At 36.5% G+C, this 21,648-nt stretch overlaps 1 protein-coding gene across 4 annotated transcripts in view; it reads left to right on the top strand.

Annotated features, from left to right (window-relative positions):
* The window catches only part of TANGO2 (transport and golgi organization 2 homolog), a 44,970-nt gene that overhangs the window by 8,149 nt on the left and 15,173 nt on the right, over positions 1–21,648 (top strand). For 2 of the 4 annotated variants that reach the window (XM_064522111.1, XM_064522112.1), the window contains exons 2-6: positions 4,241–4,268; positions 4,641–4,762; positions 11,376–11,464; positions 13,371–13,490; positions 14,428–14,542. In XM_064522111.1, coding sequence (XP_064378181.1) covers positions 4,707–4,762; positions 11,376–11,464; positions 13,371–13,490; positions 14,428–14,542 — 380 coding nt within the window. In that variant the 5' untranslated portion in view covers positions 4,241–4,268; positions 4,641–4,706. The remainder of the gene's footprint in view (positions 1–4,240; positions 4,269–4,640; positions 4,763–11,375; positions 11,465–13,370; positions 13,491–14,427; positions 14,543–21,648) is intronic. The other 2 variants (XM_064522113.1, XM_026106854.2) reach the window with 2 other exon arrangements.

The raw sequence follows: 21,648 nt of genomic DNA, 5'->3' as shown, positions 1-21,648 counted from the left end.
GGGAAGGTATTTCTCTCAAAGCAGTAGTACACAACAGTAATAAATGTGGATACTAGAAAGGCAGAGTTTTCAAGATGCTTATCCCTCTACATAACTGCAACTGGTGTTACAAAACTGTTCAGCTGATGTTTCATGCTCAAGTTTTTTCACCAGCAGTTTTCTGTGAGCTGCATGTTGGCCAGTAGCTTTGCACAAACAGCTGGACTGAATTGACTCTTTGAAGGGACCTTGGTAAATCAGCCAATGGAGCCTGAAACCTCTTTATTAAAATAATAGTCTTAAAGTTATGAGCAATTAACTGTCAACAGGTTTTGATGGAGTAATCCATTTAATTTTCTGGCAGGACATGTAATGAAAACTGGGAGCCTTATTTTCATAGTCAACAGGAGCACTCAGTGACAGTTGCCTATTAAAGTTGTGTTTTATATCCCTACCTTCATCATGTGGGTTTCTTTGCCCTTTGTAGAAAAAGTCTTAAGGATCCCCTACCATATTTGTGTTAGTGCTGCTTATTGGCTACCTCTTAAATATAGATTTGAAGATGATGTCTTATAGCTATAAATGTTGTTTCTGAAATAGTCTGGCATAGCTTAATATTGGTAAATATCAATGCTGATGCTCATATTGGGGAAATGGAAAGAAGAATGAAGCCATCATGTTTCTATCAGCCTGGAGCTAGGGACCAGACTGATTTCTAATGTAATAGTGCACACTGTTCTTCCAGTGTATTGCTTGCTCCATGAACTGACCTGTTAATGCATTTTATTTAACTTTATGGACATAAGTTCATTTCTGATGGGAAGCCAGTTATGTATCCTTAATAATAGAAGCTATAAAGCCTTTACTTGCTAAAGGACATGCAAAGCTGTAATTAAAATGGAACTGCTTAGTAAGCTGAATAGTAGGTTAATATGTCATTTTTATAACAGGTTGATCAGTCTGTTGTCAGTTTGTTGAGCCATCTAGATTTTTTTGAGAAACTCCTTGGTATACTTTTTAAAGACCAGTTAAATCTCTTTGAGATTCTGTCCTTTATTTTTAGTGAACGTCATTTGTCCATTTTCCACGGACTTTCATGGAAGATTTTGCAGTACGATTTCTCAGAGCCACATTTAGGATCAGTCCTGTGCTGCTGCTGTTCTTTGCAAAGAGTTTTTCAATATTGATTCTGATCCTTTTGGAATTGTGCGTGTTTTAGATAAGTCATTGGAAAATGCTCAGTTATGGTAGCTTTCTGGTTCAAGGATGAAAAGTTGACTTCTGTAGACTGCAGGCTGGGAGAAAAGGAGAAGATCACATGAAACAAGGATATGAACTCTAAAATTGAAATCTGATTAAATTCAAATGTCCTAGAGTGTGATAAATTGGATTTTTGGTAGAAATGGAGCTCACAGTAGTAGATGCCATAATGTGTTGTACAGTTTGCATGTTTGAAAAAATGTGACTAACATGAAAAAAGTGTGTTTTTGAAATGCTGTTATCAGGTTTAGCTTTCCTATATGTTAAATGTGTCTCTTATTAACAGAAAGTTTTTTCCCTTTCTGACAGTAACTTACTGCATCCTTGCAGTGTGGCTCATGCATCCAGTGTGGAGCCTTTTTGTCCTTGATGAATGGGGGGGGGCAGCAATGGTAACGGGGAAGAAAAACAGAAAGGTCATCCTAAATCTCTCTCCCCACAGAATATTCCCCCCTGCCTTGGCAATTGAGAAGGGAGGGAGGATTTTTTTGCCCAGGGTTGAGCAGGATGCTGAACAATGTTCATTGACATGCCTCCCTTCCCAATTTCATGTTCAGTCAAGGTGCTGTCAAGGACTGAGTGCCAATTCAATTTAGCTATGGAACCGTCTGAGGGGAAGGCTTGAAGAACAGTAGCAATCAGTCAGCTAAAATAAATCTTTTTTCTTAGCTTGATGTTTATTGCAGTGTTGAACTGTAATGTCTGGTGGGTTGAAAGGTCCCTTCTATCCTAACTTAGTCTCCAGTCAGTAATGACTTAAAAAGATTCCTTTCTTGCAGAAAATTCTCCTGTTTGATATCTGGCTTGTGCAATAAATTATGTAAACAGTAACCACTCTGAGAGGCTTGCGTAACTTGGGGAGGAGGGGTGACTGTTATTTGCCCCAACCTTGATGGATGCTCATGGTATTAAGCAGGACTGTACAACCCTGTGAAGTTTTTTTGGAAGTCTGATCTCATAACTGAAAATCTGCCATACTTAGTGACACCACAGGTTCATACAGTTAGCCGATGTGTAATTCATCTGTTAAGCTGTTGGAATGGCAAGTGTGCGATAGGGACCTGTCTGGAAGATGATGTAGAATGAATAAAAGAAGCAAATAACCTTTGTGACTGTGGCTGTACAATAAGCATTGTTGAACCTGTAGAAACCCATCCTCAGTGTTCTTCTGGGGACAGAAAAATTACCAAACAAAAATAAATGTGCAAGTGTCTAGAGGCAGAGTAGGTTTGGTGAAGGAAGGACACAAGGAAAGGCAAGAAGATTCTGGACTGAGATGAGTCAAGATTAAAAGAATGGTAGCTGGCAGAGAATAGGGTTCCATTCAATATTCCAAGGGAAATTATGGATAGAAAGAGATACCAGAAGGGATTTAAGCAGCAGAAGGAATGCTATCCTGAATCAAGAAACCAAAGTAGGGTATGGCATATAGGAACTGTTTGGATGTCTAGATGGCCTCAGAAGCTTGAAGTAAAAAGTCAGTATAAAAGGTTTCAGAACTATTTACAATTGTGTTATATTTCAGTTAAATTCTCTGGAAATGGCACTGTACTTGACAGTTTAAGCTGGCTATTGCCCTAGGAAATATGTGCATAGTAGTTTGGATGGGGGCTGTTACTTTGTTTGACTTCAGGCTCTTAAGAGTTGGAGTGGAAGGAGGGAGCAGATCAGTGTTTATGCTTAGAGGCATAAGGCAGCTGGCATAAAAGAGTCTGTGTTTTGTGAAACAGTAACAAGGCCTGTATGTAGAGGATCCAAGTTTTCTGATGCTGGTAGCTTGACTGTACAAGTCCAGTATGATTGCAGTGTAGTGAGAATTCACTAACAGGAGTCTCAGGGTCATGACACCTTAAGATTTTCATGATTTTCCAAATAAAGTAGCTGTCTGTGTGTCTTTTTAAACATCTGGCTACTATATCAGTTATCTAAAAGGCAAGTCTGTATTTTCAATTTATGATTCTCCTCTAAATGAGTTATTTTGGGAGTGACTTGGTAGAGGGGAAGAAAGCCTACTGTGATTTAATTCTGTTTCCCCAATGCCTTGTTGTGTCACCTGTTAAAATCATTTGGATAGCTAAGTTATCGCTGTTCTTATCTGCTAGACTGAAGTCATATCTTGAAAGGGGAATTCCTTTTTATCACAGAAGAGAAATTAAAATACTTTTTTATATACATGTGTGCACCCACATGCACACACTTGTCAAGGCAAAAGGAAATTACTGCAAGCATGTTGGGAGTGTTGCTTCTCTTCTGAATTATTTTGTTGGTTGCAACAGAGGACTCTTTTTGCAGAATATTAGTGATTGGAAGACTGAATCTGTGCTGTGAGAGCAAGCTAGCTGTAATGCTGAACTGTGACTTAACAGGAGCCAGTAGCTACTGGCAGGCTGTTAATTAAGAATATGTTTAAATGCTGTACTTTTAGCTCTACTTCTGGTAGTGTGATGTGTAGCCAAGATCCTGCGGTCTCTTAAAGTTTTTTTAAAGGGCTTTTAACCATAGATATGTTTAAAAAAAAAATCCTATTTTTGTACAAAACTTACTTTTGTCACTGGATTGCTCAGGTGGTTTTAGAGCTGTGGTGCTAACTTCTGCCATCCCCTACCTCCCCCCCTTTTTTCCTCCCTTGAAAACGTTTGCATGGAAGTAGCTTTCTGTAGCAGTGAAATGTGCTTATCCATGGTTGATAACATTCTGATAGTTGTTTCAGCAGGGGCAAAAAGTAAAGATCAGGCTGCAGTTTTATTATCAGACAAGTTTTCATTAGGGCAACACAAAAATATTTTAAAGCCTTAATGTGATTTTAAGCTAGAAAGAGCATTTGTCATATCTGAATGTGGCCAGAATTTTAAATATACAGCAAATGCTGGAGGCTGATCATCAAAATATACACTGTAGCCCATTTTATTTTTGTTTGTACCTGATATTTTTGCTGATGTTAAACAATTATAATTTTCCCTTGATTCTAGTAGTAACTTGATCTAAAATATTTTTTTTACAGGCTTGGAGGTGTCTTCCATTACATTTTTGTGAGTAGACTTATTCCTTAGCTTCTGTGACTTTTCTTCATTTTTCTAAGAAAAATGTTTTGCCTTATTTAAGGCAAAAAAAGTAGTTATACTTTATTGGTAATGAAGAAAGTCTTTCATGTATTGTTAGTGCTCTTATCTTATTGTTTTCCTGATACTTGTTTCTTTTCTAAAATTCTCAATTATCCAAGCATCATGTTGAAACAATAGTAGTAAGAATTTTTGTAGAAAACCTTTTATTGAAGCAAATGTATTTAAGTCAATTTTTAATGTTGAAAGCTATTAATGAGAACACTTTAATCTGAGCTTCAGTATAGAAGCAAGATTTTTTATAACTTACAGTATAATGTGTAATCTTTATCTTATTTGCAGGCTATTACAGAATGACCTTGCACTGAGCCTTCCTGGAAGAAGCAAGAATTAACTAGCAGTCCCTCAATGTGCATCCTTCTATTCAAATTTGACCCTCGTCCAGTTTCAAAAAATGCATACAGGTAAAGATGGCTCTAGTCAACAGATGCATTTCCATGACTTCTGTTATACAATTTCATTTTAGCTGTAGCCAGTGATGTCTCAAACTCCAAAGTCAGTTTTAGGTGCTTCTAGAAAAGTTTTACTTAATGTATTGATATTGTACAGAGTTTCACAAGCAAACTTTCTGTAATAACTTTCTCCCATTACAGCCCTTACTCATGTTGGATATGAAGTTTTAAGGTTATCTTAACACATTCAGTATGGAATAAAAAGACAGCGCTTCAGACTAGTAAAAAGACTTTAGTGTTCTATTTTCTGTTTATACATACTGTGTGGATTCTGTATTACTTTGAGAAGCATAAGTATCAGTATTCATCCAGTAATTTCCCTGTACCTTTTGTTAAGCAATGGCTTGCTCCATACATCTGAGATAAATTACTCAAATCAGCCTTTCTCTTTCAGGCTATAGTGACCGGCATAAGATTTTTGGTGTCTGATTTTAATATCAGATACATAACTTTAGTCCCCTATTTTCCTAAAGACATCATAAGTAAATCTTTTTGCTTTTTGTTAATTAGAAGGTTGACTTACTTTTTCAGTTGTTGTTATGGTTTCTTCACCTTTGTCTCAGTTTTCTGAAGGACACAGACCAAATATCAGATGGAAATGGTACCCAGCTCTTGTACTTCTCCGAACAGTATTGTAGTCATTAGACCAAGTTAGACTTCTCTGTTAGTCTCTTGCTAAGTGTTTTCCTGACAACTCCTCTGTATTATGCTTTACTATAGCTCTGACTTTGTGTTGAAGTCATGGAACAGTTTTCACAACCAAAAGGTGTTTCCTGTGCCTTCAGCCATACTAATGCCTGTCAATGTTACACCAGACATCTGCAATTATTTTTCTTACTGTCATTTACCTTGTTTCTCTAGTTAAAAGCATGTCTAAATGGTAATTGAAAGTCGAAAAGACAAACTGGATATCTTTGGCCATTTTTTATAGCCAATACACTTTCTCAAGCAATAAACATGCTCCACATGATGCTTAGGAAGTTTTCCATCCTAGTAGATTTTGGTTTCTACAGCAGTGCATGTGCCACTAGAGCACTGAATTAAGCAAAAAACTTACAGTTCATCTTTGTAATGTATTAATGAATCCCTATCTTCTTGTGCCCTTGCCACTTGCTGTTCTACCCTTTATCTTCCTCCTTTGTGTTCTGTCTGTAGGCCTATTCATAGTAAAGTTTAGTGTGTTGTACCAAATGCTTTACTGTACTCCATTATTTATTATCAGAAGTAATGTGCTGCCATTATATCTTTCCTAACTATACTGTCTTATGAATAAATACAGGTTGCAAGCTTCAAAGCTGTAATCACATAGTGTTTTTATGGAACTGAATTATATTGCTGGAAATTGCTTTAATGGAATAACTTCTCATGTTTTCATCTTTTTGCCTCAACATTAAAATAAATCTTAATACAGTTAAAATATTTCAGCTATAAAAATAGCTGAATAGGCCTTTTGCAATTCGTCATTTAAAATTGCTCTTTTTTCCAGTATGATTGTTTCATAAAAGACAATTAAGATGTTTTAATTATAGCAAGCCTGTATACTAGTTTTATGCAAAACTTTGGAATCTGTATAATAAATTTGGGATGGGGAAGATTCTATCAGGAATCATTTCACTTAATATTTAGTATATTATATACAGAAATTGTGGTTTCATGTCTAGAATTCTTGAAGGCAAAATCTAGTTGGACCTTCAGGAAAAGAACTGACATGTTTCAGCCAAACTATTGCTGGAAGGTATGGATGTTTGTTTACATAATATCTGTAAATGGAGGATGCTTGTGAATGGAGGGCTATTTGAGCAAGGTGAAAAATTCAGTAAACCAGTTGAGAGCCTTTAGTTTGAAGACTAGAAACAGAGGAAAAATAATACAAGGCTGAATCTAAGAAAGGAAAAACATAATCAATATTAGCTTGGAAAGATAAATATACATAACCTGTATGTACTCTGTGCATTCCAGCAGGTACTGCTTTCATTGGGTAAAATACTAAGCATCTTCCCTACGGTAAGGATATCGTTGAAATGTTAGCATTCTTTTTCTGTTCTCCATACTGATTTTAATTTTATTCTTTCTGCAGCATTTTTTAATATGCAACTGGAAACTAATGATCATGATTTAAAATATTACTTTCTCAGAGATGAGTTTGCAGGGAAGGTCCAGAAACTTGTTACAGAAAGTGTCAGTACATTTGAATGCTGAGTAAAGTAATGAGGTTTCATAGGAACTGATTCCTTTGTGTTGTGTGATTTAAAAATTAGAATGAAAAGTATATGGTCTAATTTCATTTTTACAGCAGTGAATTTGTCCTCTGCTGTATAAATGTAATTGACATGCAGCTGGTAGGAAGAACTGACAGTGAAGAAGATATTGAAGTTGTAGGAAACTGGTAATGGAAATCTGCAGGTTTCTGGAAGATATAACACTTCATTAAAATTAAATATTAAATAATATGGTTGGATAAAATGGGGAACATTCACAATCTAGCAATTGAAATAAAAATGAGTCACTTCATGGATAATGATGTGCAGGATTAGGAAGCTCTGTTGGATCAGTCTTTAACCACAGCACGGGGTGGTGGGGTTGTGCGCAAATGTGTCTGCAGAATCTGGGAATGGCATGTGACAAATCTTGAAATTCATGGAGTTCATAGATAAGTCTCCTCCTTGGTCAGTGTCTTTAAGGAAAGAAAACAGTTACTGGTATCTGCATGACCTGAGCTAGGAACGTACGCTATAATATATGATCAGGAAATAAATGAAGAAATAGTAAATGTTCTTTCTGTAGTGTTCCATTATCCAATCAGAAGTGAAAAGCCTTTGTTTTAAAATAGCTATAATATGAAGATGTGCAACAGCACAGAACAAACTGCATGGATGCTCAGCTCTGCCAGTAGATGCAACTGTATGTAAATTCTAGTCGGTGATCTGCACTTTCCTACTGAACTTGTTTGCTGTTCCAAGAAGCAGAATGCAAAAAGTCTCATAGATGAAGTCGTTGTAGTCTTCCTTTCAAAAGCTGTCCAGCCAAGTCCTGTCCACTAAGAGAAGCCCTGCAAAAATAATTCAGCAGTTATGTAGGTGTAATCCCTGCAATAAGGTCAATGTTGTGTTTCACGTATGACATTCATGACTCAGGGGCATGATCTGTTCTTCTGAAGCATAAATTCTTGCTGAACAAGATTGTCATCTAATGCTCCAATTAGGAGTCTTATAGCAGTAAATAAACTGTTGTGTTTATATTTTTCCTCAGCATGCTGTCTACTTAGAGCTAAGGATTGCTACTCCCACAAACTGTCCTTTTGCAAGATGAATTAGTGTTCCTGTCAAAGTCTAGAATAGATTGAGAAAGTTTTGGAAAAATGCTGCTATCGGAAGTGCAAGTGAATCAATTTTAAAATTTCATTAAAAATAAAAAGGCATCAGAGTTTAAAATTTCATGATGGGGTCCAAAATATCTGTTTCAGGATATAGTTTCCAATGTTACTTTTCATTAGACCAGTACAATAAGAGATGAACAAGACCCAAACCAAGGTTTCTAAGGTGAAAAGTTAATATACTTAGCTGTTATGTGCTGAAAACACTCATAGGAACATTATTTCTTTCTGTTCTAAGTGCAGAACAGAGGCAAGGGGGAAGTGAATTGCAGTAATTTCTCTTTGAGGTCTGATAGGAATGGATTCATGATATCAATAACTAAGTAGCATTTAGTGAATTAACCCTGGAGAAATAGACTCCTGTGGGTTGCTATCTGACTTCACTAAACAAATACTCATGTTTTAAAACAACTTGCCTCATAGTTTTAAATACTGATGACTTTGCTTCTGAGCTTGTTTTTCATGCCAAACTTGTGGGGTGGAACTTTTTTCCTGCTTCATGATGATGGCTAGTGTGGCAGTAAATGTATGTTGTCTTGATAGAAAATCAATAAAAACCCTGAGTCTGAGCAGTAAGTCTTATTGGGAGAATGGAATTACTGAATCATTAATATTCTTCTAACCAGTGACATTGTAGCTTTATCTTTACTCCCCTTTTAAATATGCAAGAAGACAATGATATGTTTGGGGTTTGTGTGTCCAAGAAGATACAAGCTTTTATAAAGCTTATTAACTGACTTTTTAAATGGCAGGTTGGCTTGTCATTTTTAATACCCTTAGTAAAGCAACCCTAACCTAGCACAGACATCTAGTACTTGTCTTACCCCACAAATGGGAGATCTGGTATCTTTGTCCATTGAGGTACTGTGCTTAAAAAGACTCAATCCATTGTATCCAAATGTTCAAGGTCCAGTCTACTGTGTTATCTTGTATCTTCAAGGACTTGTGTGTGGCTGTCTCTTCTGCAGGGAACCCATCTTCTGGTACCCTTAATTTCCTTGAAAGCTGCAATTAATAAGATCTGTCCCAAATGGTTTCTGTTTCTTTGGGTTTGGTTTTGGTTTTTTGATGCTCTAAAGAACCTGCTTGATGTACCACTGATGAGATTCAGCACTGAAATCTTGGACTGTTTGCAAGTCTATCCCATAGCTTAATTACTGCCTTCTACTATAACTCCTAGAGGTTCTCTGGATGGACTTCTGCTGAGATGTGAAAAACAGTGGGCTGGTGTCTTAGTGAGGAAACTACAAAGTTTACCTTCTTCCTCTGGCCAGTCACCTATTGTCCTGAGTCTCCAGTACATGACTTGCATAGGTTTGCAGTTACCTTTGTTCTTTACCTGGATCAGCCAAATCCTTTACCTGCTCTTCAGGTGGGGATGTCCTATCAGTAAAGAATACTTCTTAAATTGTATTCCATTAATAGCAAAGTAGTGATTAAAAAAAAAAAAAAAAGGCTGACAGAAGAGCAGTGTCAAATGAAAGCTCACCTGTGTGTTTGAAAGTGGTGAGTTATCTGAATGCTTTGATTATTTTCAGCATAGAAACACAGTAATGTTTCTAACTTAAGTTTTATTTATAGATAACATGCATCTATTTGATGTTGCAATAAGTCATTAAATTGAGTTTCTGATGTTATCTTCCCGTGCTTTTAAATAAGTGTTAACCCTCACTGTTTTTGAAAAATGGATGTGCAATCAGCCTAGCTTAGACTTCCCTTTTCTTTCTAGGGCTTCAGTATTAACACTGGGATGGAATGACTGTAGCATACAATCAATAAGGTATCTGTATGCTCTGTAAATGAATACGCTAAGCAAATTTGTTTTAATGATTCTACTAGATGAAACAAATAAAGAAATTTTTCCTTTCCTTCTCAAAGGCCAGAAAAATTTAACTGAGACTATTCTAGATGCCTCTGAAGCAGTCTGGATGTACTGACTTTTTAAAGTCATACCTGTTTTGCATTCCCAGCCTGACTGACTTGAACTTGTTGTTCCTGAATTTGAATGGCCTGCATTTGCTACCAAGGCTAAAACTCTTAACAGTAGGAAGGCCAGCTCTTCCTCAAATCTTGTGTGCCTACCACATCTTAAACACCACATTGAATTAGGTCTTTCAAGTCTGCAGTTGACACTTATAACTTACCAGTGTACAGAGTAGAGGGAATCATACATAGCTAGCAGAATTTTATATAGTTGTGTCATTGCTCTTTCTTGGTGTCTCTTAGTATCTGTTTATTTTCTAAAGTTTGATAATTTTAGACGGCACAAGAGCTGTAATACATTTTTGTACAGGTCAACACTGCTTGTGGGCTTACAGGTGTTTATTACAAAATACATATAATGAATTTCATCCAGCAACATTTTTCTATTACAAGTTTTTTAAACTTCCTTCTACCTTCTGATTGTGTAGCCTTCAGGGCTTCCTGCAGTTTGTGTGCTGCAGTGACCAAGTCTCCTAAAAGATTCAAATATTTCTTCCCATTGTTCTTGTAGAACTCCCTTATACTTGCCCCCCAACCAACTTCCCCCACCAAAATCCCTCTTGGCTGGTGCAAAATAAAACTCTGCCTTTTCCCTTCACTTCTCTGCCTTCTTGTGTGCTGTCTTTCCTATATCACATGTCAGTGGGGCTAGACCGTGGAGGCAGATTCACAAATTCATCTTCCTTCTGGGTACATACAGCCAAAAGCATCAGTTATATCTTTGAACTGCATAAACAGAGCTTTAGGTGTCCAAGTTAAAGATTCAAAAATGTTGTGGCTACATGGTCCTGAATAATGACATAATAAAAAATTATTCTGATGCTTCATTTTTTTTAAGTTACCTATAAACTACAGGTTACCTTTAAATTATCTTTTAATTAAGCTGTAACTTCATGTGCTAAAGATTCTCTGTTAAGGTTGCCTGTGCAATCCTCTTGCTTTGTTTGCATCCTATTCTTTGAAAAGAATGGCTGCCTCATTCATGCAACAAGATAGACCTGCTGAATGGCTTAAGATACTGAGAGAGAAGGTTATTGTCAACTGTCATTTGGTTTCTTTACTGAGTGATAAAGGTTGGATGGTAGGAGAAAGGATAGTTTCATTCTTAAAATGAGGTAATGCTGTTTCAAGAATTGGATTCTGTTCCTGCCTCAACTGTGGAGTGACTACTTGTATGTAATAGTATCTCTCTCTTCTTGTGTTTTGCAGGCTTATTCTAGCAGCTAATAGAGATGAATTTTACCACAGACCATCCAAATCAGCAGATTTTTGGGACAACAGCAATGAAATCCTTAGTGGTATGTAACTGTTTTGTAACGTCTGTTTTGACTAGTTTTCACATACTTTATGAAGGAATCATTAGAAATACAAAAACACAGGCTGTAAAAAAATATTCTTCTCCCTCATACTTCTGGGGAAAATATTTCATGAGATTTGACAGATGAGCTGCGTTGCTATTGTGTTATTTTTGTTTTAACATCTTGAAAAAAATCCTTGAAGTTATTTGGTGACAATATGACATCATTAGTTTGTTCTGGGGAGGTAGATACCAAGGAACTTGAATGTTTTTTCAGTTTTACATTCTTCAGTTGACTTCAGTCTAAGCAGTGCAGTGGAAATTTATTAAATTTTCCATCACAGCCAGTTGCTTCATCTTTTTTAAATGCAGTGAAACTCTTTTCTTAGAATTAGCTACTGTACACACTCCTTGTCTTTAGTCAGTTGAAATTGTTAAGCTGAGTCTCCTGAAAGTGAAATTTTTCTCATTTTTCTTATCAACTAGTAATTTATAGGCTGCAGAATAGCTTTAGTTATTGATCTACAAGGTTATTAACTTTCTGCCTGCATGTTGCTCAATTGACAGTCACCCAGTTGTCTGGCCCTCTTCAGTAGGGAATCTCTTTTGTATGCTCACTTTTAAATATAACTAATTTCTTCCTTTTCTCAGAGACAAAAATGAGATTCTGGAAAACAATGTTGTTTAAATACTAGATTCTGTCTTTGCAAAGATTGTGTGTTATTGTCATTGTCAGGGAGGCCTGTGAGGATAAATTACTCCCACTGCACTGCAGCTTCCTTGCTTCTGAAATTCTGGTTGATGTTCCAGATTCCTGACAGTGTGGATGCTGCTTCCCCTGTTATGTAGTGGGGTTTAAAAAAAAAAAAAAAAAAAAAAAGCAACACACCCCACTGTCTTGAAATCTGAAAAGCCTTAAACTTGTGTTTAATGCCCTTGTCAGTTTTGGCTGTGCGTGACACAAGAAACTGTATATTCTCTCTTCAGGGGTTTTTCTGTGAAAATCTTTAATACACCCTCTTGAGATAATGTTAATCTCAAGCAATTCAGAAAAAATCAGATTTTATTCTTTGACTTAACATTGATTTTTTTTTTATTCTTACAACATTACAAAACAGGAATTGTTCTGTTAGTCACTGGACATTGGCCAATGTAGCTGTATATATTTCCTTTTGTGTGCCCCACAGTTAAGGTAGACAACAGTAGTAAAGTGTTCTTTAAATATCTGACATGATTAAACTTGATATCGAGGTTTTGGATATTGAAGAAAGCTTCTGAATAAGGATCCGAAACCTTTGGTTTAGTCTTTTAATGAAAGCTGTCTTATGGCATTATGATGCACAATTAAAAGGTTTGTAGCAGTATGCATATTTATATAGAAACACATCCTTTTCCATTAAGTGCTTGGTGTTTAACATGAACTCACTGCAAATAAGTGGTATTTTTTTAACTTATGCATTACTGAATCAAAAAAACGCTTCTACCAGAGCAAATTACTGTTACCTGAGTCCAAGATTTTTAGTTACCTAATTCACTTTAAATTGTTCTGGTTAGTTGTTTTCAGAAATAGCAAAGTTGCAAATAAGTTAATCTTCTCAAATATTTGCCCTTGAATTAACATATGTTCTCAGTCTGTCTAAAGTTTGCATGTATGTTAGCATATTGACACATCTTATTTCAAAATTTAATTTGCTCATTCTTTCTCATCTGTTCTTGCAGTATTTTTGAAAATATTAGCTAGTACAGAATTGGGGGTGGCTGTTTTTTGCTTACTTCATCTGTACTTGTCTAAACAGTCTTGTACCTATTGATTTCATCCAGCCCTATCAAGACTTAAGACTTCATTAAGAAATTGTGACTTAAGACTTTTGAAAATGAATGAAATGGCTTAACTTTTATTTCATTAGGTCTGGATATGGAAGAAGGAAAAGAAGGTGGGACATGGCTAGGAATCAGTAAGAAAGGCAAGATGGCAGCCCTGACAAACTATATGCAGCCAAAGATTGACAAAAATGCAAAAGGAAGAGGTATGAAGGACTAGAAATAGGAAAAAGAGCACATGGACAAGTCTTGGTGTCCCAATAAAATGCTGATTACAGTATTAATATAAATTTATAAGCCATCTTATTAGGCCACAAAATGGTGCTAACTAATCAGTCTGCATACCTGTGTGAGGAGCTTGACTTGGCTAATGACATTCTAATCAAACAGGCACAAGTAAAACTAGATACAGTGCCTAGACTTTCAGTTGGTTACATCCAGGCAAGAAATGCAGCATCAACTGTTTTCTCTTAATGTTAATTCTAATTAACACTCAGAACACCTGGACAAGGGTTGAATTAAACTTTCTTCACTTTTCTGGATTACACTAGACTTTTTTAAAGTGTGTTCTTGTGCAAACAAGAATGGAGGGTAACAGTGCAATGTGGGTCATGCTGAAGATAGGCTAAAAGGTGGTGGTAGTCTCTTCTCACACAGTGATGAATCAGAGTAGCAGAAATAGAAGAAAAACACTTCTGAAAGCACATCTGTTTTAAAGTAAAAATGAGTTTGTTTGTAGTTGTCATGTGGGACTGCAGTAGGAATATATTGCAGTGGGAAAATGTGATGTTATACAGAAACAAATGGACCATGTCATTTGTATTTCATTGTAGGGTCATATATCGGGGAACTGAAGCAAGACAGAAAAGAGGAAGTTTGGCAAGGTGGGAGGAGAGGAAGGGCACATCAAGTAAAGAATAGTTAATAGATGTGACTTCTGTGTAACTGAGCTTTTGACTGAGTTCTTTCTCAAAATAAAAATCAAGTACTTTGAGCACAATAAAAAACCTTAAGGTTTTTAAAGGTTATTTTTCACTGATATTAATACCATTGGTAGCAGGAATCTTATGTATTGCTGTTTCACCAAGCCTGCCAGAATAGTGAGTTCACATGTCCAAGTTGCTCTATGTACTTCTTTCTTAGGTGCTCTTGTAACAAACTTCTTGACTTCAGATCTGGACAGCTATTCTTACTTGAAGAAAGTTTCAGTAGAAGGACATCTTTACAATGGATTTAACTTAATAGCAGCTGACTTGAAGTAAGTCTACAAAACATCACAGTTTAAATATCAAAGGAAGAAAAGTAATAGCAGTGAAGTACATATAATTGTTACCATAGAAGTTTAACAATATAAAAGCTTGTCACAGACTAAAGCTGGAGCTCTTCTTTTTTGCTGATTGGCATATAAGGGCTTACTGTTACTCTAGTTATAACATTGTTTTTCATCTTAGGGTTATCTTATTCTGATCACTGTTTCCCACAAAACTTTTTGCAGCTTCTCCTTTTAATAGGCCATAATCAATCTTTTTGTCTTTCCCTGAAGACTGTCTTGTGTTTTGAAGACGACAAAACCTTGGCTATGTATTTTTCTCAGAAATGTACACATCTGTCTAATTATAAACCTCTTTATCCTCATTTTATGATGATTTTTCAACTGTCAGATTGCTGACTGAAGATTTGGCTAAAATTTAATGTCTACTGTAGGTTTCCTGATTTGAAGGGGGAAAAAAAAGCCTCCACTAGAAAAGGCTGAGAAAAATATACAAAAAATTGTTCTTGACCATATAGTGCATCCACGCAGAATTTATCAACAGCTAATGCACTGTAACCTCAAAGATTTGGCTGGCAAGCTTTGACTTTTGAGAGATCAGTTTTAGCACTGGAACAGGAAAAGAAGACAGAAGAAAATCAGTGTGGTGATTGTTGAAGTGTCAAAGTGGAAACTTGATCAGCTCAGCAAAATATACTCGAACTATCAATTAAATGAGAAGACTAGGGAGAAAAAAGTGATGAAAAAGGTAATGATTTGGCAATGAGTATTTAAAGATAGAACTAAATGGTTAAAGGTACTACTGCCTTTCAAGGAACCGCTTCTGGGAATTGGATTTGACAGATGGTATGTGAGATACTAGAAGTGCTGGCAGTGTGAAAAAACAGAATATGATAAAAGAGAAAACAAATGAGGAAATTATTAAAACTTGAGCTAAAGAAGGTGTAACTGGAATTGTTACTTGCCAATGGAAAACAAAAGTTGAAAGCTATTTGTAGTGGTCACCAGGTCAGGTCAACGAGGCCAGCTCTGGTAAGTGGAGAATGAGGATAGAACAGATTAAGTTGGTAGTGATGGCTTGGATGTCTGTTGAATAGTAAGCTAAAATAGTATGTTACAGGAATCAAATAAGAGCTGTCAGTGTTCAAAGGAAAGCCTAAACTCCGGCACAGTTCATGTGTCTTCATCTTAGATGGTTGTTTAGAGTCTGCAAGTCTCTGAATTACTTTGTTGCAATTGTAACAATGAAAGAGGTTGGAGTTAATACCTACATGGGGAACAAGTCTGGGATTTCCATGCTTCTTGATAGAATTCTTATGTCAAAAAATACTTTGGAAGAATGTCAAAAAAGATAGCTTTGGTGCTTTATTGGGTTAATAAATTGCTAATTGTTAAAGGATTCTGTTTTTCATTTGTTTTTGTACAGTTGAATCTATAAGTGTAAACTTCCTTTTCTTACAAAGGGATATCCTTCTTTATCCTTCAAAGGTAAAGACATAGCAGGCAGTGTGTAAAGTGTTCAGTGTTCACTATGCCTGTTTGCATATGAGATGAAAAACAACAAACAGGAAGAGTGAGTAATCATTTAAAAGAAGCTGGGAGGGGAAGGGGACAGTATGAGGATGTAATCATGAATCACATTTCAAGGAAATTGGATTAAAGTTTCACATGCCTCTAATATAAAACTGTTTTGTGTTATGTAGGGGAAAATACATAATTCCATTGTGGAATTTTACCAGTCTCCAGTTGGTATAGTTTTTTAACTTTTTATCACCTAAAATAAGCAACCTGTAGTATTAATAGGTGTTGCAATGACAGATAACTTACTAAAGGAGGGAGACATTCCACTTTGCAAATGAGTTCCATAGATGTTTCCTGGTGAGACAGAATTGTAGACAAGGGGAGTCTTGGGTTTAATCCTAAGTCCCCTAGGGAAATGTGCTTTAATGGTTATAGCTCTTTAGAAAGAGGGTTGTATTTGTACTTTTGAGACTTTAGCTGTTTGTCTCCCAGCTTCTCATTCTACTACATAGTTTTTCTTCCTTCAGGGTACCCCACTGTTGTCTAACAGTTTGGAGAGGTCCCGTGGGACTTGAAGCAGTCTGGTGTCTAACATCGTACTGCCCCACAGTAGTAGGAGCAATTGCATGGAAAGCTCTGACCCCAAAAAGCACAGCTGTATGGTGCTAGAAATTGAAACTGCTGTAACTTTGTGGGGTGCACAAGCAAGTGTGTCCCATTCCTTTCCTCCCTGAGTGGCGGCATGCTGTGACAGCATGAGAACAGCTGAAAGCTTTTAGGTGGTATTACTGTCTAAGTGACTGCATGACTAATTTTTGCTGAAATGTGAAAAAAAAAATCAGCATGTAACAAACAGTGTAACTTCATTAAGTTTCAGTAGCTGAAGGACCTTACATACTTGATTACAGTCAATGTGGTTGGCACAGTTTTTTCTATAGGCACATGTATGCGCACATGAGTATATATGCTCATTTTCTTTGCATTATGCCTGGTTCAGAGGACTGGAAATAGAGCTGAGGCATTTCCAGGCTATGTAACAATTGCTACTTGCATAGTTCATGATCATAAGCAGCTTAAATTGCCAAGAGCACATTATGCTTTGGCATACCTTCTGCAGAAGCATTAATTTTGAGACCTTGCACCATCAACAGTCCAGTTATCTCTTCTCCCATTTATCTTTTCTGTGTTCTTCTAGGAAACCGCATATACTTGGAGCAGAACATGATAGCATATACTGGCTTCAGTAAAAATAACTTTTAGCACACTTTCACTAACTGTGGCCTTCTATTTACATGTTTTATTTTCTGTATTAGACAGAAATCTAGTGTGCTGGTGGTTCATGCTCATCATCAGTCATTTGCCTCCTTTGCCTGCAACTGAGTTTTTTTTAGACAAAGGCTTTTATTCCAAGTTCTATGCTGTATGATAGCATACATTTCTGCAAGGCTATTTGTTTTTATTTCAGAATTTACTGTGATGCGAGAAAATGAAATGCCACTCTTAGAGGTGATTGAAGTCTAAAAGTATGAATACGTAAAGGCCGACTCATGCCACCTACGAAGATACCAAGAGTGCATTTCTTTGCTTGTGTCTGCTTAGGAATAATATATAGGTTATGTTTCCAGAAGTTTAATCCAGAAGCAGGTTCAGCAATTGTAGGGTTTGCTCTCCTACTGTTGTTTGTATTCTCCACTTTACAAAATTCATTATCTCACCAGGAGACATCCCAAAATTTTTCTGTTGCTTGATTTAATTATACTGTGCTTAGAGGAGTTTGACTTTTCTTGCTCACTGCTACATATTGCTGCCTGGTGAGCTTTCAAAGAATAGGAGGCTCTCTGTAAATCAAAATGTAACAGAAGAAAGTCTTATGTTTTCAAGCAAACCTGATATTCAAACTGTTGACCTAGCAAGCAGTAAGCAACTGTGAATTTTTGTTCTAATCTAGATGTGTATAATAATCGTAATGTTTGTTAGCATAATAACATTATAGTATGTTTGACTGACATTATTCTATGCTATTGCAATCATTTTTGGTTTTATTTTTTATTCCTGCATGCTAAATTGGTAGTGAACTGGCTACTCAATTGAATAGTTTTTTTCTGTGGTAGTGCAGGTCATAAATCCATGCAAAATATCACAGGAAGTTGAGTATCACTGTGAAAGCTGTATATGTTGATTAACTTCTCCATTTTGATGTGTCCTTAGTCTTGGATATCATGATGAAATTCTTGGCAAGCTAATAATGCAGAGCAATTTCTACAAAATATGTAAGCTTGTTATGTTTTGAAATTAGAGTTAGTTGTGAGTGAAATGTATATAAATGGAAGCTACTTTTCTATGTAAATAGATGTTGTAATTGATGTTATTTTGTTGGGCCATGTTGCTATTCAAAGAAAGATTGAAGATGACTTGTAATGTATTCTTCTGTTGTGTAGCAAATGGTGATGGACTCTGTTAGAGTAGTATGATATGAAGAAACTCAAAATGGAAGTGTGAATGAAGCAGTGTTGCGAAGGGGCATATATAAACACATGATGTTGCTGACTGTAGGCAGTATGTTTATGGAGAGACTTGCAATGTCTGAGGGTTTTTTAGGCAAACATATTTCAGGAAAAGAAATGTTTATCTTCCCTGTATTAAAATGACAGCATGCTAGATGATTCAGGTGCAATGATGTGAGAAAGGGATCTGGAAACCACCTTAATGATTGTAAAATCTGGCTGTTTATTTCTGCAGCTTTGTATCCCTTATTTTAAACATGCATGTTCTTTGACACTTTTAGTGTAATACACTTGCTCTGTGGTGCCTCATGTTGTCGACTTCATACACTTGATTCATTTTTATTTTTTAATGACTGAGTAGAATGGAAGAAAACTTATTTCTTAGTTTTCTAATCCCTTCAGTTTATGTTCTTGCTGTACCTGCTGAGTATAAGAGTATTGGATACTAATCCCATTATGCTAAATGTGCTTTTATGCCGAATGTATAGCATATGGCATACAGTATTTAGAGGCTTGGGTAGATGCAGAATTAGCTTCTAAGAAGGTAGTATGCTATTTCTGCAGTTCTGACTATCAATCGATAGGTCTGACTGAAGAACAAGGTTATCCAGGCAGGACTGCTCTCTAAGAAAATGTTTGCTTGAGATTGAGTGGTTCTTCTTTCTGCCTTTGTAGTGATATCCGAAGTATTTGAACTGCTGTTGTTGACAATCAGGACAGTATTTCTGTTCTGGGGGAACCTGCTTTTGTGTCCCACAAATCTGGTTACTGCAGTTGTACAGATTTTCATAGTTACTTCAAATTTGTGTTAGGGCTGTTGTGACAGCATCTCATTCAAGTTCTGTATTGCCAAGTGTGTACTTCAGACTGCCCTGAAGGACAAACTGAGGTGACAGCCTCTTGTCACTATCCCAGTGAGTTTAGTCTCTGACAGATTGTTAGCTGGAGCCCATATTGTTAGTCTGCAGTAAAATCCCTGTGTAACAGGAGTGGATGGATGGTCCTGTTGAATTCCAGTTGAAACAGCAGATCTGCCAAAACAATGGAATTAGAAGGTGGGAAGCTTTTTTAATTTTTAATGGAAATCCACAGTTATGTAGCAACATCGCTGCTGAGGTAAGCAGGACAAAGCAGATTGAAGGAACTTCATATATCTGTCTCTGAGAAGGTATAGATTCCAAAAGCATGCGGAAGAGATGGCTGGGGAAAAAGTTAACTGGACTATTGATGGTGCAGGGCCTCAAGATTAAAACACCTGGACAATGTGACTAGGGTGCCAAAAACAGCTGTCTTGTTTGGTGTGATTATCAAGACAAGAGGATACATGGGAAGGATTTGATTGTTCTCCTGAGATTAGATTTAGGAGCCTTTCCAGGGAAAAGCAAGGTATGGTTAGACTGATTTTTTGAAAGAACATAGATGGATAAGTTGTCATGACTGATTTGTAAGCTTACTTGCACTTCTTTTTGTTCACTGTCTATCCTAATACCACCTTCTGCATGGCACATCTGTCCTCTTGTGATTCTGAAAATGAGGGTCCAGGAGCTTCTCTAATGCCTTCTGTACTTCTGCCTTTGAAATGTTTCTGCTTAGATGCTCAGTCATTTGAGTCTTATGAGCCAGTCCAATGTCAAGAAAAGGAAGAAAAATTCTGAAAAACTGCATTGTTTTTATTTTATCCCTTCCCTGCAGTGTGAGCCTTTGCCTGGCTCAAAATATTAGTGCAAAACCAAAGAAACATGCTTCAAAACTGACAAAATCACTGAATAATGTTTTAAAGCAGATGTCATATGCTGTGAATATCTGGCAGCATTCTTTTTGCTGTTTTATTTGCTGGTAGGTGGTGTATATATACAGAAATGTTTGGGTTTTGTAGGTTTCTTTTTAAGCTTTAGAACAAAGTTTTCTGATTAGCTCATGAATGTTGCAGAGAAGCAAATTAATCTGTGAACCACACAGCTCAGTTGAAACTGCTCTTCAGCATTTCAAACTACCAACTTCATCTTTTTTTGCTTGCACAGAAAATGCATGCACACAGATTATCTGTAAAACCACCCAAAGTCCATATTTGTAGTATATCCATCCTGTTAGAATATAAGAGCTCAGTGCCCAAGGGAGTGATAACCAGATCCTACAGAGCTTTACTGCTTTGTTACTTTTCCCTTTCCTCTTCTGGTTATCTTTTTGTTGACTGTAATAGGACCTGCCTCGAAGTTGAAGCAGGGCAAGGGTGCAAATAGACGTTGTTTATATTTCAGCAGTATTAAAAGGTAATTTTGATGAACTCTGGCTTAATATTGCTATGAAGTGTCTTATTACTGAGATTTATGCTGTCTAGAATACTTTCTAGAATAGTAATTATTTCTTACATTTTTGGGGGGAATTATATATTTAAGGAGATAATTTTTGTGTAGATTCAGGTTCATTTCTTTCAACTACAGCTGAGATTTAAAAAAGTCTGCTGGGTCCTGCTGTTGTTATCACTTTAATTATGCCTTTCTCATTTCTCTAGCAAAATTGATATCTGTATTTATGAAGCAGGGAGGGAAAGGAATCTGAGTCCAGCCCAGAATTTTGATACTATTGCCGGGATCAAGTTTATAGTGACTTTTCATCTTGGCTTCTGCCCTGGTGTTCGGTACTGAATAGCTATAAACAGTAGGAAAGATAGGCAGAGCCAAATGATAATAGAAGGAGTTGCAGACTAATGCACCGGACTCAGTTTTGAAAGTATCCCCACTTTTGAACTCTCTTGGAAGATTTCAATCTCTTTCTGAGTTCCCCTTGTAAGACAACAGCAGCTTTCTAATGACGGTGTGTGTAATAAAAAATGCACATCTGGCGGAATGTGGAATGTAGAAACAATAAGATACAGATGTCCTGAATTAGTGACCCTGTGGTTTGTATGTATTCCCCATCTTTCTATTAACTCCAGGGGATCTTATTACTGAATTTCTCAGTCACAAGAGTCTCGAAACAGATGGTAGATGATGATATTCTTTCACATAAAAAGCCATTGAAAAGGAAGTCACTCCTTATTCAGCATGCAGTTGTCTTTATGATGAGGCT

The sequence above is a fragment of the Dromaius novaehollandiae genome, chromosome 17 (assembly GCF_036370855.1).
Source record: "Dromaius novaehollandiae isolate bDroNov1 chromosome 17, bDroNov1.hap1, whole genome shotgun sequence".
Lineage (NCBI taxonomy): Eukaryota > Metazoa > Chordata > Aves > Casuariiformes > Dromaiidae > Dromaius > Dromaius novaehollandiae.
The sequence above is the reverse complement of the archived record's forward strand: the minus strand, read 5'-3'. Positions and strand labels throughout refer to the sequence as shown.